We start from the raw sequence: 26,259 nt of genomic DNA on the forward strand, positions 1-26,259 counted from the left end.
AATACTAGTTCATTTCCAGTATGTCCTAAATTCAATAGGCTTAGATTGTCATATGGTATGTATGACGACGGTTTCTTGGTTCTCCATTGTTGCAATTTACCAGAAGCGTTCCAGCCTAGATGCATCAGCTTGGTAGCGGTACAATAATGGTCGGTATGAAAATCCTAGGTCATCGGGCCTTTTTGGATTTCCTTTCTTCACTGATATCAAGTTAAATAAAAATATCCATGGTAGCATGTGATATCCCTAGTGTGTCAGATCTCAGGTCATCGAGTAGAAGTGGTGACATACAAGCTTAATCCATTGTATTTCTGTAACAGGTGCATATAAAAATCAATTCATTTTTATGTCCTGAGGTTGGTATTTTTGCCATAGAACTGAAAGTGTTTTGTACATTGCTTCTTGATTCACTGTATTGATGAATTGTTCTTCTTGATTTATGGCATGATTGAGTTCAAAGTGAGTAAGCTTTTGGCTTGAAGGCTGGATTGTTCTTAATATATGGCATGATTATGTTCAAAATGACTAAGCTTTTGGCTTGAAGGCTGGATTGTTCTTGATATATGGCATGATTTTGTTCAAAATGACTAAGCTTTTGGCTTGAAGGCTGGATTGTTCTTGATATATGGCATGATTATGTTCAAAATGACTAAGGTTTTGGCTTTTGAAGGCTGGATTGTTCTTGATATATGATTATGTTCAAAATGATTGAGTTCAAAATGACTTTGTTCAAAATGACTTTGGCTTGAAGGCTGGATTGTTCTTGATATATGGCATGATTATGTTCAAAATGACTAAGCTTTTGGCTTGAAGGCTGGATTGTTCTTGATATATGGCATGATTATGTTCAAAATGATTATGTTGTTCAAAATGATTATGTTCAAATGTTTTTGGCTTGAAGGCTGGATTGTTCTTGATATATGGCATGATTATGTTCAAAATGACTAAGGTTTTGGCTTGAAGGCTGGCTTGATATATGGCTGGATTGTTCTTGATATATGGCATGATTATATTCAAAATGACTAAGGTTTTGGCTTGAAGGCTGGATTGTTCTTGATATATGGCATGATTATATTCAAAATGACTAAGGTTTTGGCTTGAAGGCTGGATTGTTCTTGATATATGGCATGATTATGTTCAAAATGACTAAGCTTTTGGCTTGAAGGCTGGATTGTTCTTGATATATGGCATGATTATGTTCAAAATGACTGACTTTTGGCTTGAAGCTGGATTGTTCTTGATATATGGCATGATTATGGACTGATTTGTTGATATATGGCATGATTATGTTCAAAATGACTAAGGTTTTGGCTTGAAGGCTGGATTGTTCTTGATATATGGCATGATTATGTTCAAAATTGGTTTTGGCTTGAAGGCTGGATTGTTCTTGATATATGGCATGATTATGTTCAAAATGACTAAGGTTTTGGACTAAGCTTTTGGCTTAAAGGCTGGATTGTTCTTGATATATTTATGTTCAAAATGACTAAGGGCTGGATTGTTCTTGATATATGGCATGATTATGTTCAAAATGACTAAGGTTTTGGCTTGAAGGCTGGATTGTTCTTGATATATGGCATGATTATGTTCAAATGACTAAGAAAATGACATGATTGAAAATGACTAAGTTTTGGCTTGAAGGCTGGATTGTTCTTGATATATGGCATGATTATGTTGTTCAAAATGACTAAATGTTTTTGGCTTGAAGGCTGGATTGTTCTTGATATATGGCATGATTATGTTCAAAATGACTAAAGCTTTTGGCTTGAAAAATGGCTGAAGGCTGGATTGTTCTTGATATATGGCATGATTATGTTCAAAATGACTAAGGTTTTGGCTTGAAGGCTGGATTGTTCTTGATATATGGCATGATTATGTTCAAAATGACTAAGGTTTTGGCTTGAAGGCTGGATTGTTCTTGATATATGGCATGATTATGTTCAAAATGACTAAGGTTTTGGCTTGAAGGCTGGATTGTTCTTGATATATGGCATGATTATGTTCAAAATGACTAAGGTTTTGGCTTGAAGGCTGGATTGTTCTTGATATATGGCATGATTATGTTCAAAATGACTAAGGTTTTGGCTTGAAGGCTGGATTGTTCTTGATATATGGCATGATTATGTTCAAAATGACTAAGCTTTTGGCTTGAAGGCTGGATTGTTCTTGATATATGGCATGATTGAGTTCAAAATGACTAAGGTTTTGGCTTGAAGGCTGGATTGTTCTTGGGCATTGTTCTTGACTATTTTGGCATGATTGTTCTTGTTGATTAAAATGACTAAGGTTTTGGCTTGAAGGCTGGATTGTTCTTGATATATGGCATGATTATGTTCAAAATGACTAAGCTTTTGGCTTGAAGGCTGGATTGGTCTTGATATATGGCATGATTGAGTTCAAAATGACTAAGCTTTTGGCTTGAAGGCTAGTGGTTCTCGATTGCAATACTCGTTGCACTTGTTTACATAGATCCTATAGTTGTTGTGCAAGTAGAATGTAGTACAGTTGTTATGAAGGAACGGGGTGACCCTATTTTTAACTGATAACGCATTTTCTGTGGGAATAGACAGTCCCTTTGCAAGTTTTGTTGATTTTCTTCTGAAGTTATTTTGCTAAAATAGCCACAAATTTCGTATTTGGTTTTGTGTATGATACTGAGAAGTTATAAATGGGAAGTAGCTTCTTTAAACATTCCCGATACCTTAGTTATCAATTTACTGTACCGACAACAACGACAGATAAGTGTTTTTAACAGTGGCATCAACTGAAAGATCACTTGTACAGCATAAGTGAAGGTGTCATTGGGTATGTGTACTCAACATATTACCTAACTCTTTCTGATGTGTACTCCGAACAGTTGAAGAATATAAAATTCTTTGCCACTGTTCTTGTTTTGAAGATTTATTTTTTTTATTGTTTGGACGGCAGTACGCGCATACCATTTCATCTTATTGACTTACAGTCTGATTTTTTTTATAAAAACTTCTAATATTGGGGTCTTTGGGTACCACATCCAAACTGCTGGTACCGAACATCTGTAGATTTTAGACTTAGTGGCATGTATGGTAAATTTGGAGAAACACGCAATAATTTCAGTAGAGAATGTGAGAACTGTAGCATAAACAAGCCATGACGACTGTATGTATTAAATATTTCAATTTGCATCTTGATTTCGAAATTTTGTGTAGGATCTTCTATTCCATTGCGTTTGGGAACTAATTTTTTTTAGTAATGTTCCAGATATCTCTGTGCAAGAAGATTTTACGAGGATTCCTTTCATTGGAAACTGACCAGAAACAAGAGATCTTATCAGACAAAAGTTAGGAAATCAATCTTCCCTTCCAGTCTGAACGTTAAAGAAGAACTATCGTTTTCTAACAGCATCTGTACTGTACTTTTCAAATTATGTGGTACCAGTCATTGTGAAATGTTATGAAAGAATCACGTGGATTTTATTACCTTCGATTTCGTTCGATAAAAGTTTTGAGTAAGAATTTCTGATGAAGAACAATTTAGAATAAAAACCACTTTATTTACGAACAGTCACCAGCTAACCGAAATGTCTCAAGTTACGCGTAAAGATGGCTATTAGTTCTAATATCCCGTGTAATCTGTGTATTATGAGAATAACTGCAGATAGATTTCCAGCGATTTAGTTGGACGTTTACGTTTCTTGGTAAAGAGGCTACGGAGAAGCACAACCTCCACTTAAGCTAAACTCGACAAACATCGTTAACCTGACTTCCTCGAACCAAGTGGAAGGTCGCTTTGTGCCATCTAATGACAAGGGAAGGAGGAAATAACGTTCGACCGGTCACGCTCGATCAACAAAAGGTTTTTGTAGCCACAGCTTCTAAGCCCCGGTATTTCGGTGTTCCGGGTAAAGGAGAGCCTTTTGTACTTTGTATGTGTGAGGGTAGGTGAAGACAAAGGGAAAATTTATGTATCTGTTCTTTGATCTTTTCTTCCATTCGGCCTCTGCCCCCGTCACCCCATTCTCTCTCTCTCTCTCTCTCTCTCTCTCTCTCTCTCTCTCTCTCTCTCTCTATATATAATATATATATATATATATATATATATATATATATATATATATATATATATATATATATATGTGTGTGTGTGTGTGTGTGTGTGTGTGTGTGTGTGTGTGTGTGTGTGTATCCTCAAAGTCTCGTCACCACGAATAATCTATACATGCACAAGTGCGTGAGCGCATAAACAGTAACAGGACTAACCACGAACTAGAATATGTCTTGTTAACTCTCAGTTCCGTCAGTTTAATGTTAGAAGATGTGTTTTGATATGGTAGTCATCATCAACGCATCCTATTCCGGATAATTTTATTTATTTTTATGGAGGGAATAAATGGATCTTGAAAGGATAAGTGAACAGCGATTTTGTGAAATCTCAGCGATATTTCTTTTTGATTATTTAAGCATCACCTTGATTGCTTTGATGATGATAATGGTGGTGATGATGATGGTACTGAAGGTTGTTTCTTGACAGATGACGGTTAATGAGTTAATATCTGATAAAACCTGCTGGCTGCTTACTTTAACCTTGCCCAAAAAAACTGCCCCTGTAGGGGGGGTGTGGGGTAGTGCCGCCAGTGCACCTCACATGGTGTACATTTGACGTTACTAAAGGGTGTTTGCAGCGTCCCTTCGGCCCATAGCTGCATCCATCTTTTAGCCTTTTACTTGACCACCATTCCCGCTTCCTTTCTTCAAATCTCGATGTCCAGCCTCACTAATTACTACTCCTTTGTGTAACTGTGGGGGTTTCTCCCAATTACACTTTATATTCTTGTACTTCATGTCCTTTACTCTCTGGATTTCTTTATCTTGCTGTCCAGCCACTCCAACTTCCTCTTTTCACCATCTTAAGCGCGTGAATGGCCGAAAGTGTCCCCAGTGCTTGGCTTGGCGGCCTAAATTTCCCTAAATTAATAATTATTATGTTGCATAAAAATCGTTTCTATCGTGTGTCGTGTGTTCTCTACACATATTTTCTTCCGTCTTCTTCCCTTTAAATAATCCCTTATAAAACAGCAGAAACAGCAGCTATCTGCATATGTCAATAATTATGTTCTGAATAAATGTTTTACCAGAGTTCATCGATGATAATACGCAGCTGACATTAAATAGTCTGACGCATCTCCTCTACTTAATCATTTTAAGCGGAATAAACAATTCACAAAGGTCAAGGGTGACCACACACGTGGAGGAGAGTGTGCCTGTAATAAACAAATAAATGTGACATGACAACTGGTAATAAATTAGTTAAAGGATAAGCATGTATCCATTCATTGTTTAGCATAAACAGGTAGCTGGTGAGTTCGAAGAAAAAAAAGATTATAAATCTCATATAGTTTGAACGGAAACCTCCTCTCACCAGACAAGTACAACCAACGACCCACTGTGTTTTGCTCTCTCTCTCTCTCTCTCTCTCTCTCTCTCTCTCTCTCTCTCTCTCTCTCTTTGTTGCTGACTAACGGATCAAAGTACGAATTCCGGTGAATTCCCGTGATTCATCATAACATAGCACATACCGGGAATCCGCCTCAGCCGACGATTGACCTTTCTAGCAAAGAAAGAACAAGTGTTACTAAGGACAGCCGAGCTTTCGCTGCACCATCACATTCCACCTAACCCCCGCCCCACTGCTCTCTGCTTATACCTCTCCCGTAACTCCCTAATTTTAACCAATCGATATGACTTCCTGGAGAACTGCCGTTTGTATGCGGAAGTCCCGCGGAAGAAAGCGATTACGTCATCGACGGTCCTGAAAAAGTAAAGATGATTAAGGCTCGTTAGATTTGCTGCTTTCTCTTAATCGAGGCGTATTCACTTCGTCATCAGATTGAGGAATATATGAATATGTAATTTCACTGAAGGTGGTGTCTCAGCTGAATGTGTTTACAGTGACGAATGTGGAAGCAAGCGTCAATGTTGACAAACTGCACAGAACGGTGCTTCTGCTTCTTACGTTCAAGAGCAGGGCTTTTAGTCCTACTTAAGGCCAAGACCATGCTGAGACATGATTATTGGTCAATTTTGAGTTTACAAGTTGAGGTTAAAATTATTTGTTAATGCATTTAGGAGGCTCTATCACTTGATAATTTTTTCTCAGCCTAAAGTAAGTTCTCTCATGACAAACTGTTATTAGAGTAATATGTTTGGTATCTGAATATCTCGTTTCCATTCAAACTGACAATAACAGCAACTGCAGCTGCGAGAATGCAGCAAATCAATGGAACCAAGATGCAACAAAAATATTGGAAAAGAACTTACGAGCGCTCGGCTCTCAGGCGATTCAGTTAAGTTGCTCAGGAATTAACGTTTAGGAAAACTTGGAGAATTCAAGCGTAAATCAAAGACATATCTGCTCAAAGGCAATTTAGATTTATTCAAGAAAAACATTATCAATGAAAAATTAAGAAAGGGGCTTGCATGATGGACCAAGTGAGGGCCGTTAATAAGAAAACTCTTGATATTCCATCTGAGGAAAAAAAACTCTTGAACATATTTTCTTTATTTCATAAATACCATATTCTCTTTCTTTCATAACATGTCATAAATCATTACGCTTTGATGATGGGTTTTAAAAATCCGCTTAAGGGAATGGTTGTGTGTGTTTTGTTTATTAATCCACAGTTATGCATATTTGACGCAATCCATGGAGATGGCATATTGAAGGGTGGGAACTTGGAAAGTATTGTGCTACGTAGTCTGTTGACCAATGATACAGACAGAGTAGTGTTACATTTCTTATACATATGTAATCTTTTTTGCCTCCTCCAAGGTGAAGTTACGCAGTTAATAAGCAAGGAGGAAGAAAAGGAATATTGATAGCATAAAATTCTAGCACATCTTAAAAGTAGTAGCTGGATGACGTCATTTTTTTACCATAGCCTGCATTATGAAATCCTGCCTAAGTGCCTACTTAGACTTTCCCCTTTCATTCTTCGTACTGACTTACGCATACATTATCTTTATTTTTCAAATTAATTTTACCTTATGTCAGGAAAGTCGTCCTCTGTGTGACCTCACCAATTTAGCTGATGAAGAGTAAGCCATAAGATTAACCTTATTTTCTCCTCACCACCCGCTTAGTATTCCGGAAATCGACCAGGACCAGGACCTTCTGTAAGGTACCTCATGGTCGCTGTGCAAAGCCTTCCTAGATTTCGATTGGACAGAGGAAGTTTTCACTCATTGACGCAGCTCACGTTTACACGGCATCCACCTGTAACCGCTGAGTCAACAGCCCACCTCCTCGTGAGTTAACTTACTGAAACGCATAATCAGAGAGTGCTACATTAAATGATATAACGAAATGTTTCTCATTAGGAAAGATAACTGTGTTATATAATTCACGTACGTTAATTAACTTGCGTCGGGTACTACGTGAAACAGGAAAGTTCATTATTTGCACAAGGGAAATGGAATATTCTTTGTTCAAAAACATTTTTTTTATTGTCTGTGTTACGACATCTTGAATGAAAACTAAAGCCCCATCCTTCTCTCGTCTTCTCCTTTTGTTCAATTTCCGTGCCTGGGCTAGAAGAGTGCATTGGTCTTTGCTCTAAAAAATAAATAAATAAATAAATAAAAAGGACAAACTAACCGTGTAACGGGTGGTGCCAGTTACCTGAAGTAGAGTTATTTCCGGTGGAGTTTGTAGGTGAAATATTGTGCTGGTCTTGAATTAAGTTGAATTAAGTTTCTAAGTCATTTTCCTTTCCCATTACCACTAATAACAATAGTGGCTATAGTAATAATGATACCTTTTATATTCATAATTCACGGTATTATATTTACTGTTATAGCAGTCATCGTTTTACCTATTTTAAAAATTGATTGGCATATCCATCTTCATTACCTTCATCATCATCCTCATCATAAATATCTGATCACTGTCATTATTACCTCTGCTAGACTCATCGTTGTCCAGATGTCTGCGTCATCACCAGATTTCCCATGATTCAGAGGAGGACATGAAATAAAGAAGAGCTCAGCTCAGAATAACCTCTCGCTCCTCGTCCGCCGAACTCAGTTACCGCAGATGATCTTTTTTTTTTTTTTGCTAACCTTTTGCTGGTAAGATTATTCACCCACTTCTTGAGAGTGAAAGTTTTCGACGGTTGTGAGAATTGCTAAATGTTAGGTTATGCGTTTTCCATTATTTCTTTTAAGACTATTTTCACAGGATTATATATACTGTCTATATATATATATATATATATATATATATATATATATATATATATATATATATATATATATATATATATATATATATATATATATATATATATTTGATATGCGCTTAAGCATCTGTAGTTGAACCTAAGCATTTGAGGTTGTCCACCAAATTTCCTCCTAGTCAAAATCTTTGGATCTGCAAGGGTAAAACCCACAGGCACTACATCATGCTGTGACCAAAAGAATGACAGCTAATGATAAATTCTACACACACACATATATATCATATATATACATATATATATATATATATATATATATATATATGTATATATATTATATTATACTGTATATATATGAACTCAAGACATTTCAGATTAACGAAAGGTTCCGTCTCTAAATAATGTTTCCTTAGTTAAGCGGGTAAGATGTTCGTCATCTGATAACAGTGAAGAGTCTTCTTCAACCTGAACTTGGCTTATGTGTGTTTAATATTCGAAGACGCTCTTGTTAAAGTTCTGTTGTTTATTGCATTTCCGTGTGATATAATGATATAATCCTGTTTGGCCGCTGATTCACTTTAATTATATTCTAGATTAGAGGAACTGATGTTCACTAGTTACCAAAGAAATTCACTTTTCTGTTTTGACGAGATAAAAATAATTTATGAATATATTGTAAAGGATATTAACCCCATGGGGTTGGGGATTACCTCATCGGAGCCCAAAAGGAGGGAACCTTTCTTGGGTGGCCTGACTTTCTCTGAGAAGGCATCTTTAGGTCCTCTTCAAGGGTTGCCTTCCTTAGGAAGCGCTGACCTCCACCCCTGTGAGGAGGACCTCCTATGGGGATGTTTTCCCTGCTTGGCAGAAATCCTGCTTTCCAAAGATTTCTGTCTATGCTCTGCCATCTCCTGGGAAGGTATCCCTTTCAGAAGGACCAGAGACCTTCTTCAAGGGATCCCTTGCTTAGGAATCCTTGTCTCCAACCCCTGTGGATGTTTCATGGCCTACCAGGAGGAAGGTTCCCCTTCAAGGGTGCTGTGACTCCCTCTTGGAAGACATCCTGAAGGGATACCTTACCCTAGGAAACCTTGGTAAACAATTATCAATTCGCTCTCAAACCTGTGCCCGAAAATCAAGAAATGAGAACATACCATCAACTCCTTGTTTGTGCGAGGCTATTTAGCATAAACATACAAACTCACATTGTATATCTGGGTCATTTAAGGTTACCGAAATTTTTGCTACCTGCGTGCCAGGAGAGCGAGGTCAAAGTGACCTCTTCAGATGTTTGTCAGGTTGTTCTTAATTTTGGATTGCCTGCTTAATGACGGTGATTAGTTGCAGTATGGATAATTCTTGCAATGTGTAACCCGAATATGTTATCTTATTTTTTATAAATGAACTCCAAAAAACAAGTGAAGGGGGAGGACTTCAGTGTTTCATATTTATAAGAGCTTGAATTTGAATTGATCAAACAAGAATTAATCTGACTCATGACTAATTGTGACCCACTGTTACTTGAAACAGCCATCCTTTTATTTTTCGTGCTAAAGACCAACAAGAGTGTCAAAAATTTTTGTAGAGCTATTTATATAACAAATACAAAAATTACTATCTTGAAAAAGCAAAGATAGAAAGAAAAGACTTAATTTAGGGAAGAGGATTTATGTTGAAGATAAACATGGCAATTTAAATTTGATTTTAAAGATGTCAGGGATTGGAAATATCCTTTCTCAGGTAATAAAGGCATAGTCTGCTAGAAAATAACCATCTCTCTGTTTGTGTATCTATCTATCTGTCGATCTATCTATCTATCTGTCTATCATTCTATCTATCATACTATCTGTCTATTGTTATAAATGAAACTCAGCCCTAGAGAACCCGTAAATATAATGTGATGAGTAACGTATACACACACATACTGTATATATATATATATATATATATATATATATATATATATATATATATATATATATATATATATATATATATATATATATACAGTATATATGTACTGTTTATATATACATACATATATATATATATATATATATATATATATATATATATATATATATATATATATATATATATATACTCTCTCTCTAAGAAGTGCCAAGTGACTGTGTTTCCTCCACAAGCACACACATGCAAAAAAAAAAGGAAAGGAAAGTAGTCCATCACCTTTTTCCTGTCCGGGGGGCATCTCTCAACAATCAACTTTTACTTCTTCAAATGTTTCTAAATTCATGAAAGAAAAGTCTTACTCTTTGTTGCTCCTAACCTTTCACGACTATCTCATTCCTCTAAGAAGGAAAAGGGGATGAGAGGATGTCAGTTATTCCTAAGTTCTTTCATTCTCTGTTCTTTCGTTCTTTGTAGTGTTGATCACGTGTAAATCGGAGATACAGTATTCTGTGACTCGGCTATAAGCCTTTCGGTGATAATCTCGCGGCTTCGAAGGTGATTTATTTTCATTGCTTTTTTCTCCTGATGCTCCATAAAGTCTACGCCGGTACTTCCTTAAGATCATCAAATGTTCTTCCTTTGTACTAGAATAAATCACAGTGTCATCAAGGTGTACACCTAGCAGTTGCTCCATCACTCGTTGGAATGTTGCAGGTGCATGGATCAGACCAAACGGCAAAACAGTGTATTGGTACAGTCCAAAAGGAGTAATGAAAGCTGACAGCAATTTAGCATTCTCACCTAAGGGAATTTGATAATATCCTTTCAACAAATCTGTCTCGGAAACAGATTTGGCTTGCCCAATATTATCAAGTAATTGATCAATAAGAGGCAAGGGATAACTGTCAGCCACACTTATAGAATTCGGTTTCCTATAATCAGTGCACATCCTGAATGAGCCATCTGGTTTCTTCACAAACACGCATGGAGAGCTGTAATGACTTGAACTGGGTTCTGCTAATCCATGATGCAACAGATACTCCACTGTTTTCTTCAAAACATCTCGATGAAAAGGTGATAAGCTATATGCTTTCTGTTTAAACGGAAAACCAGCAGCACTGCTTAGAGGTGACGCGTAGATAGCAAACCAAAGTAGCACCGAAAACTCCTTACTCAAAGTACAGCCTGTTCTATGGCTGACGGCACGATGAGAGTCGATTCGCACTTTCAGAATTCTCTTGGTGGATCCGACGTAAGTCCCGAGGTTACATCTCAAGCAAGTATACTTATAAACCACCAAAGAACGCATAAGGTTGGGTACAGTGTCTTTAAATCTAAAAAGAGCTCCAATTGTTCTTGAATTCCTGAGAAAAAATTTGGGATTAAAGCAGTAAAAGCATTTCTTTAAAATCTGCCTCAATGTAGTTAAAAATTTTTCATCATTCGTAAAAGGCAAAGAAACATTAAAAATCAAGTTTAGTTACGGTAGGTGCAGGAATTTTTGGTTAAAATTTATTATTCAAGAATTTTTTAAGATATTTCTCAAATAAAAGTTTGGGGTAGCAGTGATCCTGAAAATATTTTCTAAGTAACCCAGCCTCATTATGAAAAGAGAGCCAATCTGAAGAGAGAGAAAAGGCTCTGTGTAATAAAATAACAATGCTATTAAGCTTAAAACTGTAAAAACATGAATTGTAAACATTTGAACCGGAAGACAGCAGTGGAGAAGTGCAGGTTGGATCTGGTGATATAGGCCCTGTTCCCACGAGGCGGCAACCGCGCGGATGCAAAATGTGGTGACCGTACACATTATGGCGATTACCCGCGCGGTTCATTCAGTATTAATGTGGAAGTGGAGGAAATAACATGCATACGATATGTTCAAAAGACAGGATCCAAAACCGAGAGAATGTGAGCCCAGATTCTTCATTTATTTCAGAATGACCATAAAATAATTTGACGATTTACTTACACTGAATAAGGATGATAGTTCATCAGATAACATAATGTAGTGCATTCATTTATATGTAATTATGAATACATACATCCAGACACACATATATGTATATATTATATATATTTATATGTATATGTATGCATATATGTATATATATATATATATATATATATATATATATATATATATATATATATATATATATATATATATATATATATTTACATACAGTCAACACAGTCACGTGCGGAACAGAAATAAATTTCTGACTCGCATCAGGATCGAACCTAGGTCTTTCAATACAACGACCTGGGTTCCTGATCTGATCCTGATATATATATAGTATATATATAATATATATATATATATATATATATATATATATATATATAAATGACGTATATTCCACATACCTATCAATGTTAACATGATTTTTGTTGAGGATATGATACAAGCATGTAGTATTTTGCATTAATTTTGTAAGGGCAGGAGACGCTTGTAGGTAGTACGAAGATATATACGCTGTTTCAAGCACCACTGATAAACCTGTCTGAAGGAAATATACCGAGAGGAAGCAAGTCGCTTCCTCTGCAAGGGATCAATTTGCAGTATAATATAAAGAATATAAACTTATGACTTCAATAAAAAGTTTAGATAACTTAACTAAGGTTTTTTCTTTAGTTTTTATTAGAATTGCAGATAATTTCAAGTAGTTCCTCTCAACACTTTTTCCTTACTATTTTGTCATAATCATCTGATCTCGTGTCCCACATGGCTGGACGTTTTTCAACTTCATCGAAGAAAATGTCGGTGTCAAAGCGACTAGTCTCCATTTTGGCGTGTGGCGCAGGCAATTCTGCGCGGTCCATACGAACAGACACTAGTAAACAGGTGTATCTCGAACCGCGCGGTTGCAAGGCGAAACTCAGACCGCGCAGTTGTGCGTTTATACCTCTGTGCTCTGTCATTGACTTTGCATCCGCACGGATGCAACCGCCTTGTGTGAATAGGTTCTACACGTCTAGGGAAGGATGGCACTCATTGTTTTCATGTTCTATGGTAAATGTAACATTAGGATGGAGATTATTAGCGAATTCTAAAAATTGTTCATCAGCACCTTTACTTTGAAAAAGTAGAGAAGTATCATCAACATATTGTTTATTAGGGGCGAAATGAGGATGAACAGTGGCTAAAAAGCATTTCTTCCAAATGACACACAAAAACATTTGCCAGAACTGGACCCAACGGAGATCCCATGGCAACACCATCGATCTGCTTATAATGCTTTCCATTGAATAAAAAGTCTGTGTCCAGCACTGCCAAATTTCAAAGTTTTTCAAAATCATCTCTATCTAAACCTGGATAGATAAAACCTGGTTGTATAAAAATCTTATCTAAAATAGTTTGTATCGTTGCATGCAACGGTACTGTATTTTCCAAAGAGATTATCACTCAGAATGTACATCTGTATATGGTGAGTCTTGATGTTGTCTCGCTTTTTACTGATGTACCGTTGCAGGCACGATACAAATTATTTTTGAGTGAATAAGATAGAAATAATCAACAGACAGTCAGGCGTGGAACAGATATAAATTTCTCACTCACATCATATTCACTCAGAAGGGATTACTCGAATGAAATGCTGTCAGTTGGGTCATTGCTTGAGGCGGGAAGTTGGGGGAAAACACGCTGGTATGCAAGGCAGCTAGCCTGCCCAGGTACAGCCTTAGGTGCAGTGGTGCTTACGTTCCAACTTCTTTTATGACTTGTGTGGCTTAGTTGGCAGCGGCCATGCCTTTCAATTGAAAGACCTGGGTTCGATCCTGATGTGAATCAGAAATTTATTTCTGTTCCACGCGTGATTGCGCATGTTGATTACACATATATATATGTGTGTGCTGTGAGTGTGTATAATACATGTTTGAACACATATTTGCATAAGTATACACAAAATTATTTTTATTTATTAGGTTACTGTCCCTGTCGCAGTACAGTTTCAGTGAAAATAGCCGCTGTTGCTGCTGTATTAATCTCTGTTATTATTTTTATTATTATTATTATTATTATTATTGTTATATTCGACATATTAGTATCTACAACAGAGAAACCCGAATGCCCTCAAAAAACATACTCCGGCCAGGTTTAACTTGCATGAGCAAAAGGTGACAAAGGTGTCGACGTGACCACCGAGGATCATGAAGATGAAGTTTGAACCGAAAGTTCATTGGGATCAGAAGCTATTTTCTCTTTATGTGCGCAGTTGCGACTTCATTATGCTCGGTCAAGTAATCCTCTCCTTTCTTTCTTGCTATTTTTCCGCTCCGTAACTTATGTTTGGTATGTTAGCTGTGGCTATAACGATCCCACACTTATACAGTAAGGAACCCAAGGGGGCCTGAGCGGTGATGGCTTCTGTTCACCGTAGAGGTAGGTTAAGTAGCAGGTAGTTAGTGGGTTGCAAGTAGGGTGGAGAGGGGAACTGAGCAAGCATCAACAAATAAATAAACATATATATATATATATATATATATATATATATATATATATACACACATACAGTATATACATAATATACATTCATATATATATATATATATATATATATATATCATATATATGTATATATATACATATATGCACAAGCATACCTGTGTGTGTATATGTATATATATATATATATATATATATATATATATATATATATATATATATATATATATATATATATATATATATATATATATATATATATAAATTATATATATATATATATGTATATATATATATATATAAATTATATATATATATGTGTGTGTATGTATATATATATATATATATATATATATATATATATATATATATATATATATATATATATATATATAGGTGTGCGTGTGAACTTACTTGGTAACTCGCACCAGCACTATCCACGTATAGATATCCGGTGAACAACTTACGAGAAGCATGTTTGTGGCATGTATGGATGTGAGTAAATTCTAAACAGAAAGTCGATTTTCTAAACATACGGAGTTTTAAAAGTAATCCGCGATTTCCTTTTAAAATTTACATGTTTAATGCAGGTCTTGCTGTAATTTCGGTATTTCACGCATACCTTCCTGTATCTGCAATTTACGCCTGTAATACCTACCGTCATGTAACTGACGCCTTTGATGCTCACCCTCGATGTTCTGCTCATTTAATTACAAGGAAGAACAGTATAGTCAAAAGAGAGCTGTAAACTAAAGGTGACAGGGAAATGGGACCCAGGTGGACCAAACAGGAGGGCCTCCGAAAGCAAACTGAATTTTGTGTGTGTGTACACATTAATTTAATTATAAAGATATTGTTTTATTCAAACAAGAAAAACAACATGTTTTTATTTCATTTGAAAAATTAAAACTATTTGTGTTTTCTGCGATAAACTGATTTTCATTTAGAATTTTTATCTTTTGAGGAAAACTGATTTTTTTTGTATTGTTGAATTTCATCGCTTAATTCATTCATTTCCGTAATTTAACCGTTTAATGATTTGTTTTCTGTAAACATAGAAGTAAGTAAACATTAGTTAAATTGAAAAATGCTTTTCTGAGGAATTTACAAGTCGTTAATTTGCAGTGCTTCTGATCATAATGAATTACCATACAAAAGCTCAAATCGACGTAGTTATGTCACACGTACGCTTGAGAACTTCATTTTTTTAAGACTTTGATTGAAGTGAATTTCAGGGATTCGTAGGAATCGAGGCTTGTGCAAAATAATAGCTTTTATGATGCGGCACGAATATTCTGTTTAAAGTTTAACATCTTTAGGTCACTTGATATTATACCCGCAGTGAATACAAAGAAAACCTATTTCTTGGTGTATATTATATGCTTGGTCTTTTTTTGCATATTTGGTGCGTTCATCTGTTTCATAAAGTACCAAAGATAATAATTATACTCGCTTTGATACTGGGGACTTTCTGGTAATACTGGAACTTCTGTTCTGCCACTTGTTTATCTTGTCATATCCGCTGATATAGTAGTTATTGTTGTGGCATGCCACTCAGATGCCGCCTGTTCGCGTCTCGCCCAGGACGATGAAATTTTTCACTGGCTCTGTATCACGATCAGTTACTGCTGCAGCTTGGGGTCTGTGGTGGGATGTTGAAACCAACATTCTTTGGAAGCTTGAATTTCACGTCAATGGCCCCTGTGTGCTTGTTCCCTGTGAATAAGTTTCATCTACTGAAATAGTAATAATAATAATAATGCTGAAACCCTTCAACTTAATTACTAAGTACGGTACTAAACCCAGATTTTAAGTCTACATCAGTCAGATTAATTGCAAAGTCATAAACAGGAGCAAATTCGTGAAAGAAAAGAATCCAGCGCTTGCCCCAAGCACACCAAAGCGAAGTTCCACCAAACTCCGAAACAAAAGAAAAACAAGAACAGAACACGCAGGAGACGTCCTTCGTCGGGTTAGCATAAATGAACTTGGCTGGCGACCTCTGCAACCCACCGACCAAAACACCAAACAACGTCACTGGCCGGCCAGCCAGATTACTTTTTATTGCATGACTCTTGCTAAAGGTATTGCCGCCAGTGACTGCGAGCAGGAGCCCAGTTAGAATAAATGAGGGCTACTTGCTCTAGCCATGGGGAGAAAAATGAGTGTCTGCTATGGCTACACCGTTCGAAACTGCGTACGTGGAATGGCATAACAGCCGTGTTGAAATGAGAGACTCCTACCCGTTAAAGAGGAAATGGCTTTCGTCTGCTTCTTCTTCTTCTTCTTCTTCTTCTTCTTCTTCTTCTTCTTCTTATTCTTCTTCTTCTTACAACACAACTCATTGATTCAAAAAGAATCAACGGCTTTCAAATTTGTAGTCTTTCGAAGGAAAAACTACTTACCATGAAATGAGACACATATATATACAGTATATATAATATATATGTTTGTGTGTATGCATATATGTATATATATGAATTTATTATTGTATATAAATATAAATACATAAATATAAATATATATATATATATATATATATATATATATATATATATATATATATATAGTTGATAGATAAATACTGATTTAGAAACGGCTTAAGAGAGAATACTCATATTGCCTTTGTGACGATGCAGTGAATCTGAAGCATATAATTACTTCCCGGATTTGAAGTATTGTAGTATTGTGGCTTGCCCCACCTAGCACGGCCAGCCACAAATAATACACATTAAAGCGCTCGGAGACTGCGGTACCATTAGGCGGTAAAACCGGATTATATTTATTTTCCTCTTTTTCTTCTAATACCATTCCCGATTGCAATGGGAAATGCCCAGTGACTGTAATCCTAAAATGACGGTTCTACCTAGTTTTTTTTTCAGTTGTGAGTGTGTGTGAGCGCGCGCGCGTTTATGTATGCATATACATACACATACATATATATATATATATATATATATATATATATATATATATATATATATATATATATATATATATATTGTGTGTGTGTGTGTGTGTGTGTGTGTGGTTGTTTGCGTATAAAGTGGGGATGGCAACCACCTCCTTAAAATACTTGACAGTAACCTGAGGACTTATAACTCATGGAGCCGTTCCTGCAATAGGAAAAGGTATATAGTTGAAAAAGATACATATATGTCATACAAAATTACGGGGAAAATGTCAGCGTAAGTCGAAGAATGGATGAGATTGTTTTGGGTAGGTTTTCACACTTCAGTAAAGTGCGTAATGGAAGGTCAGTGGAAATTGTGTAGAAATCCAGTTTTGGACGATGGGGAAGAGAGACGTAGAAAATGTTGGCCAGATGAGGCAGTGTGTTGAGGGGCGTGAAGTGTGCATGAAGAGTCGACGCACTACTCATGAGGCTTTTGTGGAAGAGTATGAATCTCTAATGTGGATGTTTTCTGTGCTGGGAGTTCAGCCATGATTCAGCAGGCAAAAAATGAACGCAGTAGTGATTGCTGTTTATTTTTTATGTGGGCTCATTTTTACATATGATGCGAATAATACGAATGATAATATTTACAAATATCGTACAACACTCAAAAGATACATGCTATTGTATAAATGACCTAAGCAGAGCTCTGGACTTGGAATATATTACGCTCTCTCTCTCTCTCTCTCTCTCTCTCTCTCTCTCTCTCTCTCTCTCTCTCTCTCTCTCTCATTCACGTGTTTCCTTGTGCGTGCGGTTGGTTATAAACCATCTCACTTTCTTATGCCACAATTTTCTTCACGCGGACCATCATCCTGCATTGGCATAATGGACAAACAACATCTTTAGTTAGAGTTGAAAGAGAAAAATCTAAAAGTGTGTAATTTCCAAACAAATTTAAAGACGTGGTATATGCACACACACATTATATATATATATATATATATATATATATATATATATATATATATATATATATATATATGCAATAATATTATAATTATTACTCTTTCTTTTAGGCTGCAAAAGAAGGGGTAGTCTTCTTTCAGATTCTTTCTTTTACAAAGATAAACTCTTTTGAAGTGCTGTTATCTCCTCAGTCTTCTTCATCAAGAAGGTTGTGTCTTCGAAAGATTTTACTTTGTAAAAGAAAGAATCTGGACTCTAAACCATCCCTTCTTATTGAAGCGTAACACGAATAATCTATCTGTATATATAAAAATGGATGTATTATGTATGTATGTGTGTGTATGTTCCACATACACTCTGAAACGCATTGAGCAATTTCAACCAAACATGCTATACATGTGACTTACTATCTCGAAAAGAACACTGTGGGGGTAAGACATCACTAGCACCAAAGGGCACCAAAGGGGTTTGGGGTGGAAGGGTTTCTCTTGAACGGGGCTGGTTATTTCCATGGACTTAGTAACTTTACAAATTTATCATACCTCATTTCGGTTTACATATGACTTACTATCTGGGAAAGAATACTGTGGGGGTAAGACATCAGTGGCACCAAAGGGAGTGGGCGTTGGGAAGGGGCTGACAGAGAGAGAATGAGAAGGAGAAGAAGCGAAAGAAAGAGAGAGAGAGTAGAGGAGGCTTTAGGGAGAAGAAAGAGGGAATGAGACAGGGAGGGTTGGAGAAAAAGAGAGAGAGAGATAGTAGAAGGGGTGTTGGGGAGAAAAAAGAGGGAAAGGGACAGGTATGGTTGGAGAGAGAGAGAGAGAGAGTGAAAGGGAGTAGAGGGGGTGCTATGGAGAAGAAAGAAGGAAAGAGTCAGGGAGGGTTGGAAAGAGAGGGTGTGAGAGAAAGAAAGAGTGAGAGGGAGAGGAAATGAGAGAGTAGAGGGGGTGTTAGGGAGGAGGAAGAGGGGGAAAAGTGAGAGAGAGAGAGTAGAGGGGTGTTGGGGAGGAGGAAGGGGGAAAAGTGAGAAAGAGGGAGTTTAGCGGTTGCCATTCAGTTTTTCCGGGCAGCCCCGGGTTGTCAGCTAGTATGAAAATATACACACAGTGAAGTTGTGTGGTTATTCTGTGATATATTTGTATATACGTAAATATTATATATATATATATATATATATATATATATATATATATATATATATATATATATTTATGTATGTATAACTGAATCATATAAATATAACGTATATAGATATTTATATATATATATATATATATATATATAATGAATATATATAAAATATATATATATATATATATATATATATATATATATATATATATATATATATATATATATATATATATATATATATATATATATATATATATATATATATATATATATATATATATATATATATATATATATATATATATATAGGTATTTATATTTAATGTGTGTGTGTGTATGTTCGCACATATCTTTATATTTGTATGGATATTAAACAGTTCTAGGTTTTTCTTTAACTCTTATTGTAGCCCTTTTTTTTGTCCATTACGATAATACACGAAGATAGTTCTTGTGAAGAAAATTATGGTATAAGCAAGGGAGATGGTTTAAAACCAACAACACGCAGCACAAGCCAACACGTGTATGAGAGAGAGAGAGAGAGAGAGAGAGAGAGAGAGAGAGAGAGAGAGAGAGAGAGAGAGAGAGAAGAGAAGGAATCTTATGACACCACGTTCACTCGGGCATGGATTCACATATTATGTAAAAGAAAAAAATGAAGGGTACACATCTGCTCCAGTCCAGATCATTGCAGTTTCGATACCGTTTCATCACAAACAGCATCTGTAACCTTCGTTTATTTAACTAACTGAGACGATGGCGGGAAAACTAATAGGCGAACCTCCTTGGCTTGGCTTTTGAAATCATTTGAGGCTATGCAGGACCTCGAGGCTATAGTTGAAAGTTTTACAGTTTGGAATTCAAAATCCGTCCAAATAATGATAACCGTTCAGTTATTTTGACAAATATCTGAGCTCTTGGCTCTTATAAGTGCTGAGTTTTGTATTCAGATTTTATCTGTGTGAATCGTAATATTTACTCTTGCTGCTACACACTTGAAATGGTATTCCATTCTTGTATAACGTTTCCTTAATGTCTTGTCATTTTTTGCACGAGTGTTCTTGTAGCCGTTTGCTTCCTGCCTTCACAGTGACAGACTGAAATCTGTCGTTCCTCTCAGGGGCAGCTGTCACCATTTGGTCTTTACCATTACATCTAAAAATCCTTGTTTAGTTGAAGTGCCTAAAATGGTTTTTCTCTTCGAATGTCCGTAAGAGTTATTCTGTGTGCACAGAAATTAAACTTCGTCACAATCTGAGCGAGTGTAAATGTAGTTTCATTGATGTTATCGCCTTCAGTTAGATAAGGAGGAAAATTAAAACGAACCAGGATCATGGAAGTAAGAAAATAGAGATCTAGTAGTAAAAGGTTTCACAACTTTTTCGTGGAAATAAATGATTCAACAGATAACAGCCTGTATTTAGACGACCAACAGTCATCACGTTTCGTTCATTTTATATCAAAGAACATCATGAACTGACTAGGCGGCAATGGCTCACCCTCGGGTATAAAAATAGTCAGAGCAAAGTTACGACCATTCCACAGTCTTAGTTTCAGGAGAAAGTTGTGTGAGTGGGGAGAAAGACGTAAAAATAAAGAGAGAGAGAAAATTCTAGAATTTAAACATACTGAAAGTACCGTAAAAATCAAGGAAGAAAGATAGAGCGAGTATAGAATTTATACATTCTAGAAAGTAGCATGTATTATCATGTCTTCCCGAGGACGTTATTTTGTCAAGCGAAAATGATTTCGAATCTAGCAAAGAAAGGATTACCCTTTTAAGGCATCATAATCAACGCCCCCAGCTTCTAGAAACTTCTTAGTTCACTTGCATACTTGCGTAATCTGGGCGTCGCCGGTTAATAACTATCCTTTAGGAGAGGAAAAGTCACCTGCCTTAAAGAGGTTGTCTAACGCTTGCGTCCGCCACGATTCACTCAGATGATTCAGTTCAGCACACCTGCATCCATGTACCTTTTCCTGTTATGTCATTATTTTTTTACCTTTGTATATATTTATATATATATATATATATATATATATATATATATATTTGTATGTGTGTGTATCTTTATATATATATATATATATATATATATATATATATATATATATATATATATATATATATATATATATATATATATATATATATATATATATATATATGTATATATACACGTGTCTGTGTATTCGGCGAAAAAGAAGTATTTTCCTTAAAGGATTCAACTTCAGAGAAAAATTACCCCGTGACACCTGTCAGTCTCCTCTTTGATCTGCTAGTTCTTGCATTCGTGATGCGGTGTTACGTCAATCGAGTCAGGAGAATAGGCGTCCGCTGAACAAATATAAACGTATTCTGAAATCAGTCTGAACTTTGCCGAGTTAAATTTCCATGATTATTTTCTACTTTCTTTCTCGATTTCCCCAATTAAGTAGACACTTCCTCGCAGACTTGTATCACATTTTATATTGTAGCTTCAGATGTACATATTGCAAGTGTGCACGCAATTGTATGCACAAAGACTAAATGCGGAAAGAATGTTAAGGCCATGGGCTGGACTTCCACAAACGAACGAATCAAATCCTAAAACCTGAGAGCTAATGGAATGACGTTATTAATACATAAAAGCTAATATATTTGAGGAAATCATATAAAGTAATTTTTTCTGTGCATAATTGAATATATACATGTATTTAGACCTTTCCTACATGTGGCCACAGTTCAATGAAAGTGGCAGCTTTATAGTTAAGATTCTCTTGACATGAGATACTGCGAAACAATAATAAACGATTCTCCTAATAAAGGGAACGCAACAGCAACACTTCTAAGAATCAGATCCGGAGCTCTTTCAAGGAATTCAAGACGCAAAGGTATGTTTTCTTATGTCGTAGTTTGCGTTACATGACGACACCTCCATGATCAAAATTTTTCTTTAGCTTTAATGAATGAACCACAAGCATAATACTAAAAGCACCAATTGCAGAAGACTACAAAGACCACATGCCCAAATTTGACGTGGGCAGTCCAGCGAGAGCGAATCCGACTGGGAGAGCAAGAGCGAACGATTCCAGAGATTCGCTGAAGCGCGGCCTGACGTGGCGTAGTTGAGTCATGACGAAAATCTCAGTGACGTCATGCAGTGACGTCATGATGCATCACATTGATCCCCGCGGTTTCGGTCCTCGCCTCGGTCAGTTATCCTACGACCGCCGAGTTGATCACATCCACAGGGTGTCAAGTGCCTTACCCAAGTTGACATAAGTTAGAAATAGAAGAAAAGAAAATAATTTGTCCCTTCGCCTCGTAGGATTACGTTATTACTGCTGCAGCTAATAAGACAGAAATAGATATTACCTGTTACAGAATTTAGTGGATCACCAGGAAAAAAAAGAAATTTGATAAATTATAGGACTTTGACAGCGCCTTTGATCTATTTTTGTAGAGGTATCTCTGTTCACCGTACCTCCAGTTACCAAGTGCCTTAACCTCCAATTAGAAAGTAGTGCATTCGTCGATTCAAACTTTTCCAAAATAGACAACATGAGGAAATACGTCGAAACATTTATCTTGTTTGTTGTTGGTCTGGGGCCAACGTTGATTGCACTGTTGCTCATGCAGCAGTATGGGGCCATCGGAGTCAGCTGTGCCATCGTGCTGTCCTCTCTGTACTTGCTGTGCATCATCATAGCGCTGTGCTGCCGCATCTGTATCCCACCTGCTGACTCGGACTCTGATGAGGAAGAGACACAGGTAAGACGTCGGTCTAATGATGAATTTGGTTGACTTGCAGTGATGCTCTCTCTCTCTCTCTCTCTCTCTCTCTCTCTCTCTCTCTCTCTCTCTCTCTCCCTTGTTTGTATAGGTGTGCTTGTGTATGTTTTATCTCCTTCAATAATTCAGTCATGCAATATTTAGTTCTCTGTAGTTAGCGTAACAATTTACTACTGTATAACTTCTTTCTACTGTTCTCTTGTGACTGTCGTTGTTATACATCATTTTTCATACTTCACTTATAATTATTTGAATGCATTACCACTCATTGTTTAAATGTTATAATCTTTCTCATTGGGTTATTAGGTTCATGACTTACAACCCATTAGAGAATTAAACGGAATAATAGGATATTTAATCAACGAGTGGTATTGCATTAAACAATTATACGTGACGGAAGAAATTGTGTATTACATTATTATTATTATTATTATTATTATTATTATTATTATTATTATTATTATTATTATTATTATTATTGGGTGGATCTTTATAAACTTCGCCTCGTATTCTTACTCTCTCTGTTGTGTCTATGAACTTTTTAGAGTCATCATTGATGCCAACACACGTATCATACACAAATGAGACAACACTGCAGCACTAGTAACAAGAACAGGAGATGTTCTCATTGAAACAACATTTGTTTTCCCACCTGTCACTCACACCTCCAGAGCATTTATAATTATCGATCGTTAAGAGTCAGCCAGTCCCCAGAATCGCTCGTTTACCCTTTAAAACCCAGAGCTTTCAAAATGTCATATACCTAAAGTTACAACTTGGAGGACAGAGATTCCACGAAGTTCCTCTTCGTCCGCCCAACGCGACCGCCATGAGTTATTCCCCAAACTAGATAAATAATTCTCGGGTGGATCACGTGGGCTTCTAAGAACGCAGGCTTGTTTATGTGTCTCCTTAGGCAAAATCAACGTTTGATTATTGATCATATGGTACATGATTCTGTTGCCCCGTCTCTCTCTCTCTCTCTCTCTCTCTCTCTCTCTCTCTCTCTCTCTCTCTCTCTCATACACACACACACACACACACACACACACACACACACACACACACCACACACACACACACACACACACACACATATATATATATATATATATATATATATATATATATATATATATATATATATACAGTATATACACATATGTGTGTATGCATAAATATACGTGTGTATATATGTGTATGTGTATGGATGGCATGCATATATGTATGTATGTATCATGGAGTAAATGTAAGTGTCCATCTTTATTGCATCTGTTTTAAAGAGTAAATTATTTTTCTTCCAGGGTGAGGATCCCAACGACATGCCTCCATCATACGACATAGTTACATCGAAACCTCCTCCATATTACGTCCTGTTTGCCAGCGTCCTCCCCAACGGAGAATATGCAGATGGTGACTTCATCGTTGGCGCAAACAGCAGACGAAATACTCTGTCTTCCACCTGCGAGGTCCCCGTCCATTCCTTCCACCAGACGGGATCCACTCAGGGCGTCCATTGCTACGCGTGGCTCGAGCCGTGTGAGGACAAGGAACTGCCATCCTACGAGGATGCTCTCGCCCTTACTTCCTCGGATACGGAAAGTAAGGAGGAAACCCTTGAATCGAGTCATCGAGCCCCTGCAAACCGGACTGATCCTACCACTACGACTTGTGTTAGTCCTACCCCGAATGCCATGCAGTCACCAGCAACAGAAAGTTGAAAGTTCTGAAGAGTTTGAGAAAATATTTCTCGCCAAATATCAAGTCCAAAAGGTCGAGAACGTTTCTCGGGAGCTGATGGTTTTAACTTACTCCGAGTGCTGTGCTTTCTAGTCCTATTAGATAAGGATTATCCAAGTATTATCAAGTACAAGAATGTCATTCTGTATACGTAACCTCTCGAAGTTCGATACTGGCGTATTTGTGCTTTTTTCAGACACAGAGTACCGATTAAAGGCAATTTCATTGGAAAACTTAGTTATTTGTATAGTCTAGTCTTAGTGTGGCAGTCTATTTATTTATCCTGGGTATCAGGACCAGTTGGGGCTGTGAAGAAAACTACTGATAATGTACTATGCTGTGACGATAAATTTCTAAATCACACAAGGATTTGAGGAACGCATATATACTAAGACGCTCTTGAATTTAGTGGATCATTCAGAGAGACCTTGTCGCCAACATGTACACTGCTGTGCATTTTTTTTTCTTTTGTATATTTTCCATTTTCGATAAGGCCGTCCATTATCTCAATCGAAAGCTGAAACACTGCCTTAATAGGATGCAAGTAAAATAAAATATATATATATATATATATATATATATATATATATATATATATATATATATATATATATATATATATATATATATATACATATATATATATATACACATATATAGTATACATGTATATATATATATATATATATAATTATATATATATATATATAAATATATATATATATATATATATATATATATATATATATATATATATATATATATTTATATATATATATATATATATATATATATCTTATATTTATCAACATTCAGATACATATAAATTATAAAAATGTATGCCATTACATTAAAAGACAAATACACATTTGTGTGTGTTAATTTCGATCATTATATATATATATATATATATATATATATATATATATATATATATATATATATATATATATATATATATATATATATATATATATATATATATTTATACTACATTATATGTATATACATGTCCAGTTTATAAGGATTAGTCTTGCTGCTAGTGAAATGTTAATGTGATAATAACCGTATATATTTGTGATATTTTTTTATAATTTATTATAGTCTATATATTTTTATCTAGAATCTCGCATATACGTTACATTTTATACATTTTCACTTGTCAATAAAATAGT

At 35.9% G+C, this 26,259-nt stretch overlaps 2 protein-coding genes across 2 annotated transcripts in view; both read left to right on the forward strand.

Annotated features, from left to right (window-relative positions):
• LOC136843307 (uncharacterized) overlaps positions 1 to 26,259 on the forward strand; it is a 166,811-nt gene that overhangs the window by 137,292 nt on the left and 3,260 nt on the right. The window lies entirely within an intron of this gene.
• On the forward strand, positions 22,647 to 25,626 carry LOC136843305 (uncharacterized). Its single transcript, XM_067111537.1, has 2 exons — positions 22,647 to 23,323; positions 24,649 to 25,626. Exons 1-2 carry the CDS (start codon positions 23,114 to 23,116, stop codon positions 25,063 to 25,065), a joined length of 627 nt encoding a protein of 208 aa, XP_066967638.1. The 5' UTR covers positions 22,647 to 23,113; the 3' UTR covers positions 25,066 to 25,626.

The sequence above is a fragment of the Macrobrachium rosenbergii genome, chromosome 11, assembly GCF_040412425.1.
Source record: "Macrobrachium rosenbergii isolate ZJJX-2024 chromosome 11, ASM4041242v1, whole genome shotgun sequence".
In the NCBI taxonomy this organism is placed as follows: Eukaryota; Metazoa; Arthropoda; class Malacostraca; order Decapoda; family Palaemonidae; genus Macrobrachium; species Macrobrachium rosenbergii.

Bases quoted from the DNA above. Each gene is read 5' to 3' on its own strand.
- LOC136843305 (XM_067111537.1), top strand. From the start codon at position 23,114: ATGAGGAAATACGTCGAAACATTTATCTTGTTTGTTGTTGGTCTGGGG. The intron at 23,324-24,648 runs GTAAGACGTCGG...TTTTTCTTCCAG, and splicing joins CTGATGAGGAAGAGACACAG to GGTGAGGATCCCAACGACAT.